This window comes from Eretmochelys imbricata, unplaced genomic scaffold, assembly GCF_965152235.1.
Source record: "Eretmochelys imbricata isolate rEreImb1 unplaced genomic scaffold, rEreImb1.hap1 Scaffold_35, whole genome shotgun sequence".
NCBI classification, from domain to species: Eukaryota; Metazoa; Chordata; order Testudines; family Cheloniidae; genus Eretmochelys; species Eretmochelys imbricata.
In genome coordinates, this window is record NW_027554347.1 from 28614 (window position 1) to 51077 (window position 22464).

A 22464-nucleotide genomic window follows, 5' to 3' on the forward strand; every position below is an offset into this window, starting at 1 on the left:
GCTGGTCCTGGGAACAGCCCCACAGCAGAGCAGGGGCAGGGCACTGAGTAGGTTTTGTGGGGGGCTGGCTGTACCTTGGGGGTGACCCCAAAGAGCCACCCAGGGGCCACAATCCTGGCGCTTGGCCCCCCAGGAATCACACACACCCCTCGCGTATGAAACTAACTCCGGCTTTTATTCCTCTCGATTCCCAGCGACAGCAGAATAAAAAAACATTTGTCCCAAAATAAAATACAAATTAATGGGGTTCGGGAGGGGATCTGCCCCGGGGGGGCAGCGGGAGAAGGTGGATCTGCCCAGGGGAGGCAGAGTTATCCGACTCAGAAATCCAGCAGCCCCCGGTAGAGCCCCAGGGTGGCCCCATGGGGGGCTGGGCCTGCCTCCCCCACAGCTGGCCAACGGGGACTCAGCGGCGCCCCCCGCGGTCCCTCACTGGGGTGCTGCGGCTCCGGCTCCGGCTGTGCCTCTTGGCCTCCCGGCGCTCCCGGCCCCCCCCGCTCAGCGCCGCCTGCCGCCCCTGGGGCACCCCCGGCCCCCCGCTCCCGGCTGTGCTCCCGTCGCTTGTCCCGCTCGGCCTGGCGGCTCCGCTCCCGCTGCCGCAACTCCTCCTCCTCCAGCTCCTTGCGGCGCCGCTCGCGCTCCCGCGCCCGGGCTGCCCGCTCCGCCTGCTTCTGCACGAACTGTGAGAGACGGGGTGAGTGCCAGGCTGGGGAGCCCCCAGTCCCACTCAAGAGCCCTGGCCAGCCCCGCCCCAGAGCCCCCCCAGCCTCCTTGCCCTGTGGCACCAGCTCCCACACTGAGCAGGGGCAGGGAACCGGGCGACCCCCCACGCTCACCTGGGTGTCAGTCAGGGGCAGCCAGTAGATACAGGGGGCGGCCTTGGTCTTGCGGAAGAGATCGTCCAGCAGCTTGGCGGGGGGCTCCTCTGGGGCCTTTTCTGGGGGGGGCAGGGTGTCAAGGGTCAGTGGGGGGCTCAGCAGGGTCACACCCCCAGGTGCAGCCCCAGCCCTGCCCCGCCCCCACATCCCTGGCCAGGCCCCGCCCCCACATCCCTGGCCAGGCCCCGCCCCCACATCCCTGGCCAGGCCCCGCCCCAGTACCTTTCTTCTCGCCCTTCTTCTCCTTGGCCTTGGGTGGCTCCTTGCGGCGGCGCTCGCGGGAACGGGAGCGGGGCCCCTCGCGCACCTTGTCGCGGTCCCACTCGCGCTCGGCCCGTGTGCGCTCTCGCCGCTCCATCTCGCGCTCCCGCTCCGCCCACTGCTCCCGCACCGCCCGCTCCGGCTCCCGCGAGCGCTCCCGGGGGGCTGAGCGCCGGCCCCCGCGCCCTCCGGCTGGCCCAGCCCCCGGGGCTGCCGTCGCTGCTTCCACCACCCGCTCTGGCAGCAGCCCCCGGTGGAAGTCCAGCTGAGGGGAGAGAGTGGGTCAGAGGTTGCCCCTGCCCCCCCGCAAACTCCCAACAACCCCCCAGCCCCACCCCAATTGCCCCAAAATCCTCAGTGCCCTGATACTCCCTGATCCCCCTAAACTCCTCCCAGTCCTCAACGACCCCCTGCAAACTAGCCCTGACCCCCCAAACTCCTCCCCCGACAGAGCCCCATGGGGTAATCCAGCCGAGGGGAAGGGATCAGAGGGGGCGTGGTGCCCCCCGACAACCCGCCCTGCCAGCAGCTGGTACCTCATCCTGCTCGGCGAAGTCGGCGGACAGGAACTTGGGGTTGGACTGGGGCCATTTCACCCCGTGCAGGGCGTTGCGGGTCAACACAGCCTCCTCCACCGTGCAGTACTGCGGGGGAGAGAGAGATGGAGCAGGGGCGGTGGGGACCGACCCGCGGCAGGGAAGGACGGACGGACGGACACACACTCACTGTGACGTAGCAGTGTGATTTGATCTTGTCGATCCAGAAGGCTTCTTCCACTAGTGTCCCCGTCCGGCCCAGCAGCTCCTTCAACTGGCCCAGCGTGAAGGGCCGCACCTGCAGGAGAGGGGTGGGCTGAGCGGGGCAACGCCAGGCAGTGGCAGACAGAGCAGGGCTCCCACCTCTCCGGAGCAGCCTGAGCCTGGCCTTTCCGGGCCAGCAGCCCCTGCCCCGTTCACTCCATGCCTGGCGGCAGAGCCAGGCCCGGAGCCGGGCCCCGACTGGGCAGGGCGCGGCAGAGCCAGGCCCGGAGCCGGGCCCCGACTGGGCAGGGCGCGGCAGAGCCAGGCCCGGAGCCGGGCCCCGACTGGGCAGGGCGCGGCAGAGCCAGGCCCGGAGCCGGGCCCCGACTGGGCAGGGCGCGGCAGAGCCAGGCCCGGAGCCGGGCCCGGGTTCAGCCCCTGCCCCGTTCACTCCATGCCTGGCGGCAGAGCCAGGCCCGGAGCCGGGCCCCGACTGGGCAGGGCGCGGCAGAGCCAGGCCCGGAGCCGGGCCCCGACTGGGCAGGGCGCGGCAGAGCCAGGCCCGGAGCCGGGCCCCGACTGGGCAGGGCGCGGCAGAGCCAGGCCCGGAGCCGGGCCCCGACTGGGCAGGGCGCGGCAGAGCCAGGCCCGGAGCCGGGCCCCGACTGGGCAGGGCGCGGCAGAGCCAGGCCCGGAGCCGGGCCCCGACTGGGCAGGGCGCGGCAGAGCCAGGCCCGGAGCCGGGCCCCGACTGGGCAGGGCGCGGCAGAGCCAGGCCCGGAGCCGGGCCCCGACTGGGCAGGGCGCGGCAGAGCCAGGCCCGGAGCCGGGCCCCGACTGGGCAGGGCGCGGCAGAGCCAGGCCCGGAGCCGGGCCCCGACTGGGCAGGGCGCGGCAGAGCCAGGCCCGGAGCCGGGCCCCGACTGGGCAGGGCGCGGCAGAGCCAGGCCCGGAGCCGGGCCCGGGTTCAGCCCCCACTCACCAGGTTGCAGATATGCACAATGGGGCTGGGCTTGGCGCGGGGGGGCGACGGGAGCTGGGCCGTGCGCACAGGGTCATCGATGGTGATGGAGACGCCCGAGCGCTGCTGGCTGATGGAGCGGCGCGTCAGGGTGTCACTGAGTGTCACTGCGGGGGGCAGAGAGGGGTCAGGTAGCCATGGGGGAGCCCCCGACTCCCCCTGCCCCTCATATGCCTCCCTGACCCCCGAGTCACCCCCCCCCCCAGCCCACTCCCATGGTCTCTGCTTCCCCCACTGAATCCTGTGACCCCCCCCCCCAGCCCCACACACTGCCTCCCAGCCAGGCCTTGCCCTGCACTCCAGGCACCCCCAGCCTCCCACACTGCCTGGAGCCTCGTTCGGCCTTGCCCCCCAGCCCATCCCAGCCTCCACCCCCATTCCAGGCCCCTACAGCCCCACAACCCACGCTCCCCCAGCCCAGTCCCCCATTCCAGGTGCCCCCAGCCCTCCCGCCTAGCCACCATCACTCCCCCAGGTCAGCCTGGCCTTGCCCCCCACCTGAGTCCTGACCTTTCTTGACTTCATGCTCCACGGGCGGGGGCAGCGGTAACTCTGCTGTGACCTGCGGGGCCTCGGGCTGCTCTTCCTCGGGCTCCTTCTCCTCCTCCTCCTCCTCCTCGCCCTGCCCATTCTCCTGCCCCTCGGCTGGCACCACCTGCCACAGGAGAGAGTGAGCACGTGGAGAACGGGACAATGTCGCCCCGGCAGGGGGGAATGGGAGCCCGGCATCCAGGATGGCAGTGCAGGGCTCTCTGGCTCCCCCATACCTGCGTGACCGTCCGGCAGATCTTGAGCCCCTTCTCATGGGCGGGCGGCTCCCCGTGGCGCTCCCCCTCGTCCTCCGAGATGCGGGAGTCGTCGGCGTGAAGATCCACCACCGCCTCCTGCCCCGCCACCGGCTTCATCTCGGGGATCAGGCTCTGTGGGCACCAGGAGAAAAAAGGGTCCCAGGTGTCCAGGGATACCACCTAGAGCCCACCACACCAATCCCCCAGTAGGGAGAGCCATGGGACCCAGGAGTCCGGGGACACCACCTAGTGCCCACTGCACCAACCCTCCAGCAGGGAGAGTGGGGTCGATGGATCCAGGCATCTAGGGACACCACCTAGAGCCCACTGCACCAACCCCCCAGTAGGGAAAGCCCAGGAGAGCCATGGGACCCAGGTGTCTGGGGCCACCACCTAGTGCCCACTGTACCGACCCCCTGGTGGGGAGAGAGTGGGCGAGGGATCCAGGCATCTGGGGATGGCGCGTGTCCCCCCATGGGCAGAGGCTGGAAGAAGGAAAGGGACCCAGGTGTCCAGGGCAGGGTCCCCCATACCTTAAGCGACTCGGTGGTGATGCTGATGGACGGCTTCTTCTGGGTGGTGGCCGTGCTGGCCCCCCAGCGCCGCTTGCGCCCCCCCGACTGGCCGCCCTCCGTGTCACTGTTCCCCGCTGCTGCCCCCTTGGCCGCTGCTGCAACCCAACAACCAATCAGAGCAGAGCATTAGGCCACTGCCCTATCCCTGGGCCACCCCCAGCCCGAACAGCCAATCAGAGCACAGGATGGGGATCCCCACAAGGACCACCCCTAATATCCAGGGGCACCCCCTATTCTCCCCCTCCCCACACACACAATCCTACAGCCAATCAGCACATGGGGCAGGGACCGAGTGCCCCTCCCCTATGGCCAATCCCACTGCCCCGCGAGCCCATCCCTGACCCACGGGCACCTATGGAGTCAGGGGTCCTAGGAACCCATCCAGGTCTCAGGGGGGCCTGGTCTCGGGACGTCACTTACACACGACGGAGATCTTCCTCTTGAAGGCTTTGTGCTGCGCCGCAGCCTGCAGAGAGAGGGAACGAGACAGAGGAGGGGAGAGAGCCCCACACAGGGGGAGGGGGCCAGTCAGCACCTCTCCGTGAGGCAGCGGCCCCCAGACCCGCTGGGGTGGGGGCGCAAGTGGCTCAGATGAGGCCAACGGGCTGGGAGACGGGGGGGTTCTCAGACAGTCCAGGAATAACGGGGCACCCTCCCCCCTAGCAACAGGGCACAGCTAGGGCTCAGAGTCCTGGGAAAGGGGGTCTACCCCAGAGCCAGCCCCACACACTGCCCCCCATGACCCCGATTCCCCTCACTGCCCCCCGCCAACTCCACACACTGCCCCCCATGACCCCGATTCCCCTCACTGCCCCCCGCCAACCCCACACACTGCCCCCCATGACCCTGACCCCCTCACTGCCCCCTGCCAACCCCACACACTGCCCCCCATGACCCCGATTCCCCTCACTGCCCCCTGCCAACCCCACACACTGCCCCCCATGACCCCGATTCCCCTCACTGCCCCCCGCCAACCCCACACACTGCCCCCCATGACCCCGATCCCCCTCACTGCCCCCACCCGACACACTGTCCCCGCCATCCCCCTACACTGCCCCCCAACACGACACTCTGCCCCCCATGACCCATCCCCCCACTGCCCCCCATAAGCCCGATCCATCATGCTGCCCCCCACCATCCCCCCACAAGCTGCTGGCCCCATCCTGCTCTCTGTGAGCCCTGTGACCCAACTCTGCCCCCCGAACCTCCACGCCCCACGCTGCCCCCCTGGATTTATTCCTGGAAAGCTCAAACCCCAAAGAGGGAGCTGGGGACCCTGCTGCCCCACAGATCCATTAACACCTTGGAGGCTGGGCCCCTCCCCCAAAAATCTCCACACAAAGAGTTTAACCAAAAACCTCCTTTGCCTTTAAAGAACGTAAGGAAACCAAAGAGACAAGAAGAAATAAAGGTGCAGCCAGAGGCGCCAGGTACCATCTCACACCTGGGGCGTCCTTCGTCGGCCAATCGCACCGCAGTGCCCAGGGTATCTAGGCAACGGCCGGTCCAATCGCAATGCACCCTCCCAGGTTTGGAGGGGCGGGGCGGGGCGGCAAGAGACAAGGTGGTGGTGGCGGAGGAACCTAGCGCTGGCTGGCGTCCCGGAGGAGAGAGGGCAAAGGTGGGAGCCGCCCGCCGGCGGGGGGCTGGGTGGAGAGTCCCAAGAGAGCGGGCACCCGGGGCTGGAGGTCCTTGGAGCAAGTCCTGAGAGCAACGGAGACCCCCGGGGTGGAGGAGAACCCCAGGGGCAGGAGGTCCTTGGAGCAAGTCCCGAGCGGGGTGGAGGAGAACCCCAGGGGCAGGAGGTCCTTGGAGCAAGTCCCGAGCGGGGTGGAGGAGAACCCCAGGGGCAGGAGGTCCTTGGAGCAAGTCCCGAGCGGGGTGGAGGAGAACCCCAGGGGCAGGAGGTCCTTGGAGCAAGTCCCGAGCGCGATGGAGGAGAACCCCAGGGGCAGGAGGTCCTTGGAGCAACCCCTGAGAGTTGCAGGGATTCCCTGGAGATGAAGATCTTCAGAGCTCATCCCTTGAGCAGACAAGTTCTGTCCCCGGGGGCTGGAGGAGACACCCAGGGGCTGGAGGTCCTGGAGCAAGTCCCAAGAGCAGTGGACACCGCAGGGCCCGGACGTCCTGGCATAGTCCTGAGAGCAGTGGAGACTCCCCAGGGGAGGAGAACCCCAGGAGCTGGAGATCCTTCAAGCGAGTCTGCGAGCAACGGAGACGCCTGGAATCAAGGAGAACCCCAGGAGTGGAGATCCTCACATGGTCTGAGAGCAATGGAGACCCCGGAGCTGGAAATTCCTGGGGGCTGGAGATCCTAGCATGGTCTGAGAGCAAATGAGACCCCAGGGGCTGGAGATCCTTGGAATGACTCGTGAGAGTTGCAGGGACCCCCAGGAGGTGAAGGTCTTCAGAGCTCATTCCTTGAGCAGCTGAGTTCTGCCCCCGGGTGTCGAGTCCCATGAGCAACAGAGACCCCGAGGGCCGGAAGAGACGCCAAGGGGCTGGAGGTCCTTGGAGAGAGTCCTAGGAGCAGCGGAGACCCTTGGGGCCAGAAGAGACGCCGGGGGACGGAGGTCCTTGGAAGGAGTCCCAGGAGCAGCAGAGATGCCCAGGGGCCGGAGGTCCTTGGAGAGAGTCCCAGGAGCGGTGGAGGCTCCTGGCAGCACCGACCCTTCGGGGGCGCAGGTCAGTAACAGAGGGGTTTGCAGTGAATCCACCAGCCTGGAGACCCTCAGGGCTATCAGTGACCTTGGGGGCCTGGAGATGACCCCCAGGTCCTTGGACAGTCCATCAGCCTGGAGACCCCAGGGGCCAAGGTTCATGAGCAGCAGGTCCCCCGGCCCCACATGCAGATGACATCCCAGCGGAGCTGCGTGGGAGCAGTGTCTCCAGGGGCCCCCCGCGGCTGGGAGCTTGGACCGCCTGGACGCCAGGGTTCATGCTTCCCTCCCCCCGCCCGCTCTCTGTCTCTCTCTCCGCATCTCTCTGGCGCGTGCGCCCGCTGGGCCGGATGCTCTTTAAAAACGTGGATCAGAACAGAGGAGTCCAGAGGAGAAGGTCAACGGGGGATTGGGGGGGCCGTGGGGGGTCCTGCCCGTCCCCGGAGGCGGCTCTGGGAGAGGGGGTGCCCCCAGCCGGGGCGGGGGGAGCACCAAGGACTGGGGTGGAGCTCGGGAAAGATGGACCTCGTGACAAGGCGACATTCTGCAGAACCAACCACCGCCCCCACAGCCCCCCAGGCCCTGCGTCCCCAAACTACAGCAAACGGGGGGCCAGGGGGAGGCTTGGCTGGCTCTGGCGGGGGTTCTGGAAACCCTCCCGTGGCAGGGGGTGCCCAGGAGAGCACCCCCAAATTGGCTGGCAGCGCATGCGGGCTTATCCCAGCCCCCCGTCTCCTCCACTGTGAGCAGCTCTGGAAGTTGGGGAGACCTCCCACAAATGCCTTGGAAGGGGGGCAGACCCCTCCCCCACCCTGGTTTTGCCAGCAAAGTCCTCCCCATTGGCGCCCCCCAACCCATGCCCTGCCCCTTGCTGGCTGAGCTACCCCCCCGGGACCCCCACCTGCCCACCATGCCATGGGGCGCCCCGCCATGCTACCTCTTTCCTCTCCTCGTCCTCAGGGCCCCCGTCGGGGCGCTCGTCAGGGCCGGGGGGCTGAGCAGGGGGGCCGGCCGGGGGGCTGGCGCCGGCCTGGTGGGGCTCCAACTCCATAGGCACCTCCTCCTTCTCCTCCTGGTTACTGGGAGGAAATGGGGGGTTACTGGGGGGTGGGCGCCCTACATCCCTTCACCCCCAGTGCCCCATCACCCCCAGAGCCCCCACCCTTCACCCCCAGGCCCTTCACCCCCAGCCTCCCCTCATCCCAGTGTCCCTTCACCCCCCAATGCTCCCCGCTACCCCGAGCCCCTACACCCCTGCTCCCCCATACTCCTAGCCCCTTCACTCCTGGCCCCCCCCACCCCAAGCCCTTCCCCCCAGAGCCCCTTCGCCCCACCCCATACCCCCAGAACTCCCCGTACCTCCTTCACCCCCAGAGCACCCCGCACCCCAGAGCCCCTTCACTTCCAGCCCCCATACCCTTCACCCCCAGAGCTCCTTGCCCCTTCACTTGCAGCCCTTCCCTTACATCCCGCGCCCCTTCACCCCAGAGCCCCTTCACCTCCAGCCCCTTCACCCCCAGAGCTCCTTGCACCCCAGAGCCTTCACCCCTGGCCCCCGTATACTCCCAGAGCATCCCGCACCCCAGCGCCCCTTCACTTCCAGTCTCCCCATCCCCAGCACCCCTTCACCCCCAGAGCCCCTTCACTCCCTGCCCCCCACACCTCCAGCCCCTTCACTCCCAGCCCCCCCATACCCTCAGCCCCTTCACCCCGTGCACGCCGAAGGCCTTTCACTCCCGCCCCCTTCCCTCCACCTCCTGCACCCACAGAGCTCCCCGCATCCCAGGGCCCTTTACTTCTGGCCCGCCCCCACTCCCTCCCGCATCCCTCACCCCCCACCCCCCAAAAGCACAGCTTGGAAACACCCTCCTCCACATCCCCCCGCCCCCTGCAAACACCCCAACCTCCCTCCCCGGCCAGCTCAGCCCAGGCGCGGCGGGGAGGGGGAGGGGAGGGAGACCCCGGGCGGGGGGGCCGGGCCGCACGTGGGGGCCGGGAGGGAATGAATGGGGGGAGGGGCACGCGCCGGGCCGGAAGCCGGCAATGAATGGGGGGGCGCAGCAGGGAGGGGCCGGCAATGAATGGGGGGCGGCGCGCGGGCCGGGGGGGCGGGCTATGGGGGCGGGGGCGGGTCTCACCCGCGGGCCCGGGGGCCCGGCATGGCGGCGGCGATGGCGACTCAGGGCTGCGGACCGGGCCGGGGCAGCGGCGGGCGGCGAGCGGGCGGGGCGGCCATTTTACCGCTACCCAGCAGCCCCCGCGCGGGGGCGGGACCGCCGCAGCCCCCCGGAGCCCCCCCGCCTCTCAACAGCCCCTCCCCCCTCACCAGCCCCCCCGCCCGGCTCACGGCCCCCCCGCTCATAACTCCGCCCCCTCACACCTCCCGGCTCACAGCCCCGCCCCCATCAACGGCCCCCTCAGACCCCCCGCTCACAGCCCCGCCCCCATCAACGCCCCCCCGGCTCACAGCCCCGCCCCCACCAACGGCCCTCTCAGACCCCTCCGCTCAAAGCCCCGCCCCCATCAACGCCCCCCCGGCTCACAGCCCCGCCCCCTCACACCCCCCCCGGCTCACAGCCCCGCCCCCATCAACGGCCCCCTCACACCCCCCCGGCTCACAGCCCCGCCCCCATCAACGGCCCCCCGGCTCACAGCCCCGCCCCCATCAACGGCCCCCTCAGACCCCCCGCTCAAAGCCCCGCCCCCTCAGACCCCCCCCCGGCTCACAGCCCCTCCCCCATCAACGGCCCCCTCAGACCCCCCGCTCAGAGCCCATCAACGCCCCCTCCCCGTTCACAGCCCCGCCCCCTCAGACTCCCCCCGGCTCACAGCCCCGCCCCCATCAACAGCCCCCTCAACTCACAGCCCCGCCCCATCGCCCCTCCCCCATCAACGGCCCCCTCAGCTCACAGCCCCGCCCCCTCAGCCCCCCATCAACAGCCCCTCCCCCATCAACAGCCCCCTCAACTCACAGCCCCGCCCCCTCAGCCCCTCCCCCATCTCCAGCCTGCACAGTGGCTGGCCACTAGCATGGCCTAGTGCAGCCTCTCCCCACAGGCTCAGGGACCCAGGCGTCCAAGCCCACCCCTCCCCCCATCCCAGCCCCTCCCTGCAGGCTCAGGGACCCAGGCGTCTGAGCCTGGACACTTACTTCGTAGGCTGCCTCTGCTCTGCCTGGCGCGGTGGGTCCCCCGTGGGCACTGCCCTGGCTGGGCCCCCCGGGGTCTCTGAGCTGCCCTGCGGGGAGAGGCAGAGGAGGGGCCTGTGTTAGAGGGGTCCCAGGCCTGCCCCCCAGCCAGCCTGTCCCCCCTCTGGCCCCAGGGCCGGAGCTGGGCCAGCATCCCCGGAGAGGAAAAGCCCCATCCCTCCCAGCCAGTCACGCCCCCTGGAGGGGAAAGGCCCCATGCCCCATGCCCCCAGGTACCCCATTCCCGGCCCCCCGAGGAAAAGGCCCCGTGCCCCTCTCTCTCATACCTGCTGTGACAACGGGCTGTGCCGGTGCCCGTGGCTGGGGCGTCTCTGGGGGGCCGGTGGGGGCGAGGGGGCCGGTCTGCCCTCTGCCATGGGACTCTCCGGCGCCTCCTGCTGTCCTGCTGGGGAGGGTTCTTTGGTGCGTGGGGAACTGGGGCCAGCCCACAAGGCGTCAGGGCTGCGCGACTGGGGCATCCAGATAAACAGACAGAGCTTTAGTGAGGCATTGACCCCGGCTGCCCCCCACCGCCAGGTGTGATCTGGAACAGGGGGAGGAGACCTAGAGCTGGATCTAGAGTATCGACCCGATGGGGAGCAGGAGTCTGGCTCCTTGGGGCTTGAGAACTTGCTTAGGATCTAGAACCACCAGCTGGATCTGTAACCAGGGTGTAGGGTTTGGAGAGGGTTGGGGTCTGAACAGAACTGGGGGGGGGGGGAATGTCCTCAGGGTCTAGAACATCAAAGGCCCATCAAAGAGAACTGGAACCCTCTCACCCAGGACCCTGTGTCCGACTGGCCAGAAGAGGGCAATCATCGAGCAAGCCACCCAGCTCCTGGCAGCCCAAGCTTTGCGGCCACCCGGCGTAGGGGGCTGCACCCCTGACCAGCTTGGCCAATGGCCATTGCTGGACCCGGCCTCTAGAAATGTGGCTCCTTGTGTGTCAAACCCCCTTCTACTTCTGGCCTCAACCCATCCCCTGGCAGTGAGTTCCACAGGTTAACTGAAATCCTGCCTGCTGGAAACCTGCTGCATATTCATGAGCCCTCCAGTTTGTGTCAGCCCTAGTCACAGTCTCCGCCCCAGCCCTCTGCCGTGGCCTCGCGGTAGCCCCTTCTCCCTCCTGAGCAGGCCCCGGCTTTGCCATCTCTCCTCACACGGAGCCCACTCCAGCCCCCACAGCCTGGTTCTGGTCTTTCTCCCAGTGCCCTGGATCTGTGCGTGCGGGATGCCAGGGGTGGGCATCAGACAGGGGTAGGATGAGATTTCCTGTCTCGTTCTCTCTTCTAATGCACCAGGAGCTTTTCTGAGGGCAGCTGCAAGGTGAGTGGCTGTTTGCCGGGAACAAACTGCGGCTTCGAGATCTCTCACGTGCGTCCAGCGCACTGACCCAGGAGAGACCTTCCCCCTGCCCCCGCTCGCTGGGCTAGGAGCCCTTGGGGAGGGACCTTGGCCCAGGCTCTCTGCCCCTCCCCACCCCACCCATGGCGCCGCAGTCGTGGGCCCCCTCCATGGATCGCCAGAGTCTGGCGAGGGAGATTTCCCTTCTCACAGCCCATGGGGCCCTTTGCTAGAGTTTAGCCAGGCACGGAACTTCAGCCCGGGCCCAGCGCTGCCAGGAGAAACAGGCATCACAGGAGGTGCCAGCCTGCTGGGCGCGAGGCTGGTTCCCTAGCACAGAGCCCTGGGCCTGGGGCATTACGCTAGGTTAATTCATCACCGCACTCCGCATCCTCAGCCCCATCACCCCCAGAGAACAGCTGGGGAGGGAGGTGGGAATTGACCTGTGGCCGGGCAGCGAGGAGCAATGCTGAGAGCGTGTCTCTGCCACGGCCTTGGGCTCCTTTAGTGCCAGATTCCCTGCTTCCGACGGGCTTCCGGCCACTCCTCCTGTGACACTGCGTGTCTCTTGCAAGCGGCTCCTCTGGCCCTGCCGGGGGTCAGCTCCTCTCTGAGTCGCCTTTGGCCTCTCCGCACCTCCTCCCCTGACTATTTGTAATTTGGAGGATTTCTGAAATTTGAGCCTCTCTGACTCTCCCTGCAGTTTGCAGGCATTTCACCCTGGTCCTCTGAATTTCCGGGTCACCAGCTGCCTCCGTTGCCATCGATCCCTTTCTGAATGTAGATGCTACTGTGGGGGCGCCCCCCTGTGATGTTCAACTTCTCTGTGTTATGGTCACTAATAGCCAGCGCCAGAAGCAGGATCCACATGGATTCTGGAGCAGAGGCCTAGAGAGGCAAGTGCCCTGCAGGGTCTGGGGCAGGGGTGGCCAACCTGGGGCTCCGGAGCCCCACGCGGCTCTTCAGAAGTTACTGTGCGGCTCCTTGTCTAGGCCCCGACTCTGGGGCTGGAGCTACAGGAGCCAACTTTCCAATGTGCCGGGGGGTGCTCACTGCTCAGCCCCTGGCTCTGCCCCAGGCCCTGCCCCCACGCCACCCCTTCCCGCCCCCTCCCCATAGCCTGGTGCGCCCTCGCTCCGCCCCCCCCGCCCCCCGAGCCTCCTGCATGCCACAAAACAGCTGACTGGGAGGTAGGGGGAGGAGCTGATCAGTGGGGCAGTCGATGGACGGGAGGCGCCGGGAGCTCGTGGGGGGGCTGCTGACGTATTACTGTGGCTCTTTGGCAATGTACATTGGTAAATTCTGGCTCCTTCTCAGTCAGGGCTTGACTAGAGTCTAGAACGCCCACCTGCACCTGGAGCGAGCCCAGCACCCCAGGAAGGGGAGCAGGAATGGGGCCCAGAGCTAGGCCACGGAGGTACGGGGCATCTTTTGGGCCTATAATGGGGGGTTGCGATCTAGAACACCAAGACTGGGTCTGGAACTGGCCTAGCGCTCCAGAACATGGCTCTGGCATAGGGTTGGGTTCTAGATTGCACACGGAGCAGGAGCTGGTGGGGAGGGGGATCTAGAATACCAAGACTGGGTCTGGAACAGGCCTATCCCTCTAGGGCATGGCTCTAGCATAGGTTTGGGTTCTAGATCGCACTGGGAGCAGGGCAGGTGGCTTGGGGCTCACCTTCCTGCTGGAGCTGGAGCTGGAGCGCGAGGCCTGGCGCTTCCTGGTGGGCGACTCGGAGCGGCTGGAGTGGGACCCGGAGGAGGTGGAGTCTGAGTCGGAGTCTGAGTTGGACCCACCCCTCCGCCGGCGCTGGGGGGGAGGGGAAGGTGATGCTGGGTGGGCCCCTGATGGCCTTTTCTGACTTGGGGGGGCCTCCTTGGTCAGCAGTGGGGGAGGGGGCTCATCCTCCCCAGGAGGGACCATCGGTGCCTCCCCTTCTGACAGCTGGGGAGGGGCTGGGGAGCCGGGGGTTGCAGATGCACCCCCTTCCTGTGAGATCTCAGGGGGCCCCTCTGCCTCCTCCTGGGGGGCCCCCTTGTCATCCTGGACCCCAGCCGCTCCCTTCTTCTCTGGGGAATCCTTCAGCTGGGGGGCCATCAGGCTGGGCTGCCCCTTCTCCTGGGGGGCCGGTGGGCTGGCCTCCCCTTTTGCCTGGGGGGCCGGTGGGCTGGCCTCCCCTTTTGCCTGGGGGGCCGTCGGGCTGGCCTCCCCTTTTGCCTGGGGGGCCGTCGGGCTGGACTCCCCCTTCTCGTGGGGGGAGGGCAGGCTGGGCTCCCCCTTCTTGTGGGGGGAGGGCAGGCTGGGCTCCTCCTCCTTCTGGGGGACCATTGGGCTGCACTCCCCCTTTTCCTGGGGGTCTGGCAAGCTGGGCTCCCCCTTCTCCTGAGGGGCTGGTGGGCTGGGCTCCCCCTTCTCCTGGGGGGCTGGAGTCACAGCTGTCCAACTTCCCTGGGGTTCCGAGGACCTGGTCACCCCCCTTTCCTGGGGCTCAGGACCTCCGGGCCCCTCTGTCTCCAGGGGCATCGGAACCTGGGCTGACCCCCTTCCTTGGGGCCCTGGTGATCTGGGGCCCCCCATTCCCTGGGCCTCAGGCCCCCCCACTTCCTGGAGTGCTGGGGATCTGGGCCCCCCCACTTCCTGGGGTGCTGGGGATCTGGGCACTCTTGTCTGTTGGAGTGTTGGGGCCATGAGGCCCCCCTTCTCCTGCCAGGACCCCCTGATTTCCTGGGGTGAGCTGCTTGCCTGAGGGCCTGGGGGCCAGGCTTCCCCCATCCCCCGGGAAGACTCCTTCCCCTCTGGATCCTTTGCTTCCTCCTCGTCCTCCTCCTCGTCCTCCTCTTCCTCCTCCTCCTCATCGTCGTCTTCCTCCTCCTCCTCCTCTTCCTCCTCCTCTTCTTCCTCCTCCAGCTTCAGGGCGGGCCGCGGCGCACTCCTCCGGCCCCTTGGGGTCGCCTCCCGCTCCTCCAGCCCCACGGCCTGGGTACCCTCCGGGGCCTTGGCAGCTCTGGCCTGGGAGAGAAGGGGAGTGGCTGATAGAGGACGCTCCCTGCTGCCCCCCTGCAGCACAGCACCCTCTGTCCCCTCCACTCCCCACAGCACAGCACCCCCCACACCCTCCAGCACAGCGCCCCGTCTTCCTCCCGCTCCCCACAGCACAGCACAGCACCCGCTTCCGCTCCCTGCAGCCCAGCGCTCCCGCTGCACCACCCCGCTCCCTGCAGCCCGGTGCCCCCCGCTGCACCCGCTCCGCTCCCTGCAGCCCAGCCCCCCGCTGCACCTGCTCCCGCTCCCTGCAGCCCAGCCCCCCGGTGAGCCCCTGCCCTGCTCTCTGCAGCCCAGCGCCCCCTTGCTGTATGCTGCAGCACTGACCTGCCTGACTCTGGTGGAGCGGCGCTCCTGCCTCCTGGTCCCCTCCTCGTCAGAGTCGTTTCTCTCCCGGGAGATGGGGTAGCTCTTCCCAGAGGCTGGGAAATGACAGGGAACCATCAGCTCAAAGGGCTGGGCCTGGAATCCAGCCTGCATCCTGCTCTAGACCTTTGCACCACCCCCTGATCCAGAACCTCTCCCTTCTGGATCCCCAGGCCAGGCCCACTCTGTTGAATCTAGATCCCACCAGGGAAGTCTAGATGTGTGCCTGTTCTAGAGGCCATGCCAAGCTTGGACAGAACCCAGCACCCCGTGATCTAGGACCTCGCTCCTTCTGAGCCAGAACCCACCTGTTCTAGACCCAGCACCTTCTTTCTCCATTCTTGCTGCCTCTCCGCTTTTCTATCTCCTCAGGCAGTGAGGACAGCATTCTAGATCTCTGCTGTATATGGTCTGAAAGAGTGCACCGAGGGGTCTGGACCCAAGCAATGTTCTAGGTGTCTCGGTCTAGACCCCCTGATTCTAAAATGCTTGGTTACTGTGGCAAAGAGAGCTCATGAGCAGAGGCAATGACACACCCCTGGGGAGAGCGAGGTTCTAGATCACCTTAGCTTTCTGGGTCCCACACACCCTTCTGCATCGAATCCTGGACTGGGGCTGCATGTTCTAAACCAGTCACAGTGCTAGGTTTTCTAGATTCCAGACCAGTCATTCCAGAATCCCACTCCAGAACACCAGCTCCAGAGCATGCTGTTCCAGATCCCAGGGTTCTAGAGTCCAGTCAGCCACCGGCTCCAGATGCAGAGGGCAAAGCTCGCTCCAGTCACAGAAACAGAGAAGGACGCAGGTAGTACTGGGCAGACCCAGAGATGCAAACCTGGCAGCAGCCCTGCCATTGGTTGACACCCCCTCTGCAGTCAGCCAATCAAAGGCACCCATTTCCACCTCATCTGGTGGCTTGGGTTCTGAAGAAGCCTCATGCCCACTGGCTGAATGCTGAGGCGAATTCCAGCCAATCAAACGTGCCCGGTGCCCACACACAGGCTGAGAAGAACCAGGGTCCCTGGACACACAGATACTAGGGACTGGGCCCTCCCCACACTCACCCTCCAGCTCGGCTGCCTCCCGCGCCTCCCTCTGCAGCCGCTGCTGCAGCAGCTCGTGCTGCTTCTCCAGGTATTGCTTGATGAAGCTGTTCTGGCTCATTTCCTCGCCGATCTGCAGGGAGATGAGAGGGTGAGGGGGCAGGATGCCTGGGTTCCATCCCTTGCTCTGTGGGGGGATGGTAGTTAGAGTGGGGGTGGGGCTGGGAGGCAGGACTCCTGGGCTCTCTCCTGGCGCTAGGAAGGCAATGGGCTCTAATGGTTAGGGTGGGGGGGGCTGGGAGCCAGGACTCCTGAGCTCTCTCCCGGCTCTGGGAAGGCAGTTGGCTCTAGTGGTTAGGGCGGGGGGGAATGGGTGGGGCTGGGAGCAAGGATTCCTGGGTTCTTTTCTGGCTCTGGGAAGGCTGTGGGCTCTAGTGCTTGGGGGGGGAGCCAGGACTCCTGGGCTCTCTCCTGGCTCTGGGAAGGCAGTGGGTCGTAGTGGTTAGAGGCAGGGCTAGAAGAAGGAACAGCTCATCGCTCTCACTGTGGGCTGGCGGTGGCTGGGGTGACAGAAGAGCCCTTGTGCTGCCTGCACCTGCACTCAGGCCCCCCGGTACTCGTGACGGGCCTCACCTGGGAGTTAGGCTGGAAGGTGGCGTGCAGGGTTGAGTGCTTCTGGAGGTTCTCAAGCATCAGGGCCTGGGGTGGAGAGACACCGAGCTCAGAGATAGATCCCTGATGCCAAAGGGGCCCCCAGCCCTGGCCCCCCAGCCCAGCCTCCACTCCCCAGCTCCTCCAAGTCCTCCTGTCCCAACCCTACACACAGGGCCTGCCCCCGCCCAGCTGAGCCTGACCCTCACACGTGTGACCCAACACAACCATCCAAGTGCTCTCTTTTATCCCATCCACAACCCAACTCCCTCAATGCACCGCCACAGCCCGCCGAACTGCACAGAGCCTCTGCAGCCTGACCCAACACCATCTCCCCACTCTTCCAAAGCCACGTCCTCCCCCCAGCCTTCGTCCGTGACTTGACCCAACCCAGCTAAGCCCACCCCAACGGCCACCTTCCCACCCAATGTCCGTTCGCAGCCCCTCCAACTCAGCAGTCATCCCATCAAGCCTACATTCAAGGCCTGACTGAACCCTACCCATGCAATGTCTGCTCTCTAACCCACCCCACAACCCAAGACCCCCCAGTCGACTCTCTCAACACAATGCCCATGGCCTGACCAACTCAGTGTGTGCCATCCAACCCACTGCCCCTCCACAAGCCACAGACCTAGCTACATAGCCCTGAAAATCCACCATTGCACCAGACTCTGAACAGTCTCTGCCACATTCCTGGACCGTCCCAGGACATCCGCCATCCAAAACAACTCCACCTCGACACAAGACATGTCAGTCATACTCCATCCGCCAACATCCCCATGCATCCCACTCAAAAGCCACCTTTCAACTCACCCATCCAGCTTCAGCCCACCTCAATCCATCTGCTGCCCATATCCGCGCCTGCCAAATCATCAACCCAACAGAACAACACAAGAGTGGCCTTCCAACCCCACCCAGGTCAGCGCTCTGTTACAGACTGGGTTCAAAGCCCATTATTATCAATGAGATGAAAAGCTGTCCTTCATTCAGGCTTAGCACAAGTAACAGTAGAAGTCAAGGCCACTCATGAATACAAACAACTCAGACACAGAGGTATGTGTGGGTCAGAGTGTGGGAAGACTAGATTCAGCACAAGCAAGAGAGAGACATGGACAGAGGGAGAAAGCCAAGCAGACAGATTGGAAGCACAGTAACATGGCCTGAAGAGAAAACTAAAAGCTCGGGACAGTGAGCACAGGAACCAGCTGCTGGTGTTGGATTCCTCCTGCATTCAGAGAAACAAGATTATGTACGTTCTTGGTAAGCAAACAAAACTGCATCAGACAAAACGCCAGATTCCATCGCCAATTTCTACTCTCAGCTGGAAAAACCCCAGGGCACTGGACTAGTCACTTGACCCAGTCACTTGATATACGTAAACTAATCTTCTGAACACAACCACCACCCAATCCAATTCCACCGCACAACTCAACTACAACACAGTGCAATATCAGGTGTCCAACCCAACCACCACCCCCCAGTCCAGTTCCACCGCCCAAACCAACTACAAAGCAAACCAACATTGGATGCCCAACCCAACCACCACCTCCCAATCCAATTCCACCACACACTCAACTACAACCCAACGTCAGCTGCCCAACCCAACCAGCACCGCCCAATCCAATTCCACTGCACAACTCAGCTAGAACTCAGCCCAACATTGGCTGCCCACTCCAACCAGCACCGTCCAATCCAATTCCATGGCCCAATTCAACTACAAACCAACCCAACAATGGCTGCCCAATGCAACCACCACCATCCAATCCAATTCCATCGCACAACTCAACTAGAACCCAAACCAACATCAGATGCCCAATCCAACCACTACCATTTAATCCCACTGCACAACTCAATTAGAACCCAGCCCAACATTGGCTGCCCAATCCAACAACCACCACCATCCAATCCAATTCCATCTTGTAACCCAACAACTCAACCCAATGTTGAATGCCCAACACAACAGTTGCCATCCGATCTATTCCACCATATATCTCAGTGGTAGCAGATGACAGAACAAGGAATAATGGTCTCAAGTTGCAGAGGGGGATGTTTAGGTTGGATACTGGGAAAAACTTTTTCACTAGGAGGGTGGTGAAGCACTGGAATGCATTACTTAGGGAGGGGGTGGAATCTCCTTCCTTAGAAGTTTTTAAGGTCAGGCTTGACAAAGCCCTGGCTGGGATGATTTAGTCGCGGATTGGTCCTGCTTTGAGCAGGGGGTTGGACTAGATGACCTCCTGAGGTTCCTTCCAACCCTGATATTCTATGATATCTCAGACGCAACCCAACTCAACATCCATCATCTAATACAATCCCATCATGTCATTCAACAATAATCCAACATCAAGTGCTAGCACAACATTCACCCTCCAACCAAACCGACTGTGTCCCTCAACCACAACTCTACCAACCATGAACTGTCCAACACAACATCCACATGAAGCCCTGCCACCCAACATTGGTGGTAACGGAGGGATTTCCCCAAGCCTCACCGTCCTACAGAATTTGTGGTAGCAAGAGGATCCCCCCAAGCCTCACCTCTATGGTTTGTGGTGGCAAGGGGATCCCCCAAGCCCCACGCTCCCTGAGGACGGCGGCAGTGTGATCTTCCCAAGCCCTCCGCCATTGGTGGCGGCAGTGTGATCTCCTCCAAGCCCTGCCCATTGTTGATGGTAGCAGTGGGATCTCCCCAAGCCTCAACCCCTCATTTGTGGTAGCAATGGAATCTCCCCAAACCCTGCTTCCCATTGGAGTCAGGAGTGGGATCTCCCCAAGCCCCACCCTGCCGCTGGTGGTGCCAGTGGAATCTCCCCAAAACCCTGACTCTTGGTGTGGGGGGGTGAGATCTCCACAAGTCTTGCTCCCACTTAGTAGGGGCAGTGGGATCTTCCCAAGCCCCGTCCCCCCGTTGGTGGGAGTAGTGGGATCTCCCCAAGTCCTGCTCCCCATTGGCGCCGGCAATGGGATCTCCCCAAGCCCCGCCCCCCGTTGGTGGGGGCAGGGAGATCTCCCCAAGCCCCGCCCCCCCTGCTGGCGGCAGTTGGCTCTACCCCGGCCCTCCCCCCACCCTTGCGCCCCCCGGGCTCCCCCTTTCCGCGCCCCCCGCCCGTGCGAGGGTGGGATCCCCGCGCATGCGCGCTGGCTTCCCTCCGGGGCCCCGGGGCCCTGTGCCGGGCGGGGAGCGGGGGTCCCCCTGCGCATGCGCACTGCGTCCCACGCCTCACCCCACGGAGCCGCTTGATGAGCGCGCTCTTCTGGCCGCTCTTGGCCAGGCCGCGCTGCTGCAGGGCCGCCTTCAGGTCGGCGACCCGCAGCGCCTGCAGCGGCCTCCCGTCCAGAGTCACCTCCTCCCCGTCCGCCATCTTGTGTGGCGCCGCTACCGGCCTCCTCCCTCGCCCGGCCCGGGCCCGCTCGGCAACTTCCGGCCGCGCGTCGGCTCTTTCCGGAGCCGCTCGGCCGCCTCCGGGCCGCCCCTCGTCCGCCTTCGGCTCTTTCCGGCGCCGCTCGGCGATCTTCGATCACCCGGAAGTGCCCGCCTCGGCTCTTCGGGTCTTTTCGGCCTCACTTCGGGCTGCGCCGGTACCGGCGCGCACCCGGAAGTGGACTTCGGGACTTTCCGTCACTCCTCGGGAGCTTCCGGGTAGAGGGACCCGGAAGTGAGGTCCAGCGGTGCTTGGATGAGTCCGTCCTCACTCGGAAAACATCTAGCACGTCCGGCGCCGACTCGGTTTCGTCATTGCGCATGCGGCCGTCGCCAACCGTTCGAACGCGCTCGGTTATTTCCGCCGACAGGCGAAGGAAACAAGCGTGCGCTCGGGCCGCTCCGGAAATGCTCGGATGCTTCCGCCCACCACGCGCGGAGGGGCCAGGGTGAAAACGAGGCTTGGCCTGGGGCTGCGCGTGGAGGCGCCTGGCGATCGCGGTGTGGACCTGGGTGAGGACTGAGATTTGCCCCGGCTGGGCTCTGCCCCACTCGGGCCCCGCCCCTCCCCCTCTCTGCCCCAGGGCGGGGCTAACAACACTGGGACGGGGCTAGCCCGGGCGGGGCGGGGCGGGGCTGTGTCCGGGCTCAGGGGTAACAGCACCGGGGCGGGGCTGCGCCCAGGAGGGCGGGGCTAACAGCACCGGGGCGGGGCTGTGCCCAGGAGGGCGGGGCTAACAGCATCGGGGTGGGGCTGCGCCCAGGAGGGCGGGGCTAACAGCACCGGGGCGGGGCTGTGCCCAGGAGGGCGGGGCTGTGCCCAGGAGGGCGGGGCTAACAGCACCGGGGCGGGGCTGTGCCCAGGAAGGCAGGGCACTGACCCAGGCACTGACCCTTCTCTCCCCAGATGGCGGGGCGCCCCCTGCCGGTGCACGGGGCGGCCCAGGAGATGCGTTGTGTCCTGCACTGGTTCTCGGGCTGGGCACCCCCCCAGCGCCAGCACTTCCTGCGTGACCTGCTGGCCAAGGCTGTGCCTGGCAAGCTGCGCCCCCTGCTGGAGGGGCTGGAGGCACTGAGCCTCTCTGGGGCTCCTGCCCCGCCCCCCTCCCTCTTCCAGTGCCAGCTGCGCCTCTGGGACCAGTGGTTCCGGGGCTGGAGCGAGCCGGAGCGCAACCACTTCCTGGCCCGGCTGGAGCAGGTCGACCCGGACTTCACCGCCCACTTCTACTGCCAGCTCGCAGCCACCGCTGGGCAGGAGTAGGTGGCTGGGGCTGCCCCCCGCACCGTGCCAGGGACCCCCTTCCCGTTCTGTGCAGGGGGGTGAAAACCCCCCACATCTGCTCACCAGTCTCCATTCCGCTGAAGCGGTTTATGTAGGACCTACCAATAAGGCAATGCATCACCAGCAGGGGGCTCTGTGACAACCCCTCCCCCAGTGTGGCTGGATGAGCCTCAATTTCATCAAGAGGACTTCTGTTTATGTGGGTCCTACAGTAAGTTGGCCTGTTGATGTAAGACCTACAAGAAGTTGGCAGCTGTGGGGAAGGCACAAAGACCCTGTGGCAAATCCCTCCCCGCCTTACCTCAGGATGAACATCACTGTCCTCAGGTGACTTCCATTGTCATAGGACCTACAATAAGTGAGTCTGTTTACGTAGGACCTACACATAATTACATCAGCCAGCCAGGTGCCCAGCGGGGGTTGCCGAGGCCCCAGGGCGACCCACTCCATGCCAGCCACCACGGTGGCATCTGCTGACATAGGCCTGACACAACTTTATGCGCCCCACCCCCTGCATGGGCTACACTAGTGGCTGTTTCTTCATGGGGACTTGTTTACGTACGACCTACAGGCCTGTCCTGAGTGCCTGGAGCAGCCGGCAGAGGCCTGGGGAGCGGGACGGTTACTGAGTTATAAACTGAACGGGTCCGAAAGTACCAGCGCAGCGTCCCCGTGTGGTCTGTTCACAGTGCTGCCACGGGGTGGGGGCTGGGCGCCCAGACTCCTGGGTTCTCTCCTCAGCTCTGGGAGGGGGTGGGGTCTGGTGGGTGAGAGGAGGGGGTCTGGGAGTGGGATGGAGAGATGGAGGGGGAGGGGAGTGCAGAGGGGGAGGGTTTCCCTTGTTGGGGTGGGGGGGTGCAGCGGGGGGGCACACAGGTGGCAGGGGAAGGCGCACAAGGGGCGGGAGAGGGGGGTGCACAGGGAGTAGGGGAGGGGATCTCTCAGCTCCACCTTGTGGGTGGCGAGACCGAGACCTGGAGTTTCGCAAACCGGCCCCATGGAAACGCCCGGGGGGGCTGCGGGGGTAACGGCCTGTTTCACAATTCAGTGCAATCTCCCTGCCCCGGGGGGGGGGGCAGGGAGGGCCTTGGCCCACGCTGGGGAGGGCAGGGGGGGATGCTCCGCTTCCGGGGGGGGGGGGGGAAGAGACAGTGTCTCTGTCCCGCCCCCCAGGCAGGTCCGGAGGTTGAGACACCAACCACGG

General features: G+C 65.6%; 2 protein-coding genes across 2 annotated transcripts; one reads left to right on the forward strand and one right to left on the reverse strand.

Annotated features, from left to right (window-relative positions):
• Nucleotides 1–156: 156 nt before the first annotated feature.
• Nucleotides 157–20039, reverse strand: ACIN1 (apoptotic chromatin condensation inducer 1). Its single transcript, XM_077806906.1, is given in 19 exon segments — nt 157–536; nt 538–680; nt 837–937; nt 1101–1404; nt 1676–1783; nt 1866–1973; nt 2862–3007; nt 3411–3555; nt 3668–3820; nt 4222–4358; nt 4684–4729; nt 7861–8002; nt 10075–10160; nt 10398–10580; nt 13133–14464; nt 14825–14919; nt 15928–16039; nt 16540–16605; nt 19782–20039. Coding segments are annotated over 19 exon segments (3675 nt in total). The 5' UTR covers nt 19920–20039; the 3' UTR covers nt 157–406.
• Nucleotides 20040–20193: 154 nt separating this feature from the next.
• CUNH14orf119 (chromosome unknown C14orf119 homolog) lies at nt 20194–21916 on the forward strand. The gene is made up of 2 exons (XM_077806907.1): nt 20194–20491; nt 20886–21916. Exon 2 carries the CDS (start codon nt 20886–20888, stop codon nt 21237–21239), a length of 354 nt encoding a protein of 117 aa, XP_077663033.1. The 5' UTR covers nt 20194–20491; the 3' UTR covers nt 21240–21916.
• The last annotated feature ends 548 nt before the right edge of the window (nt 21917–22464 follow it).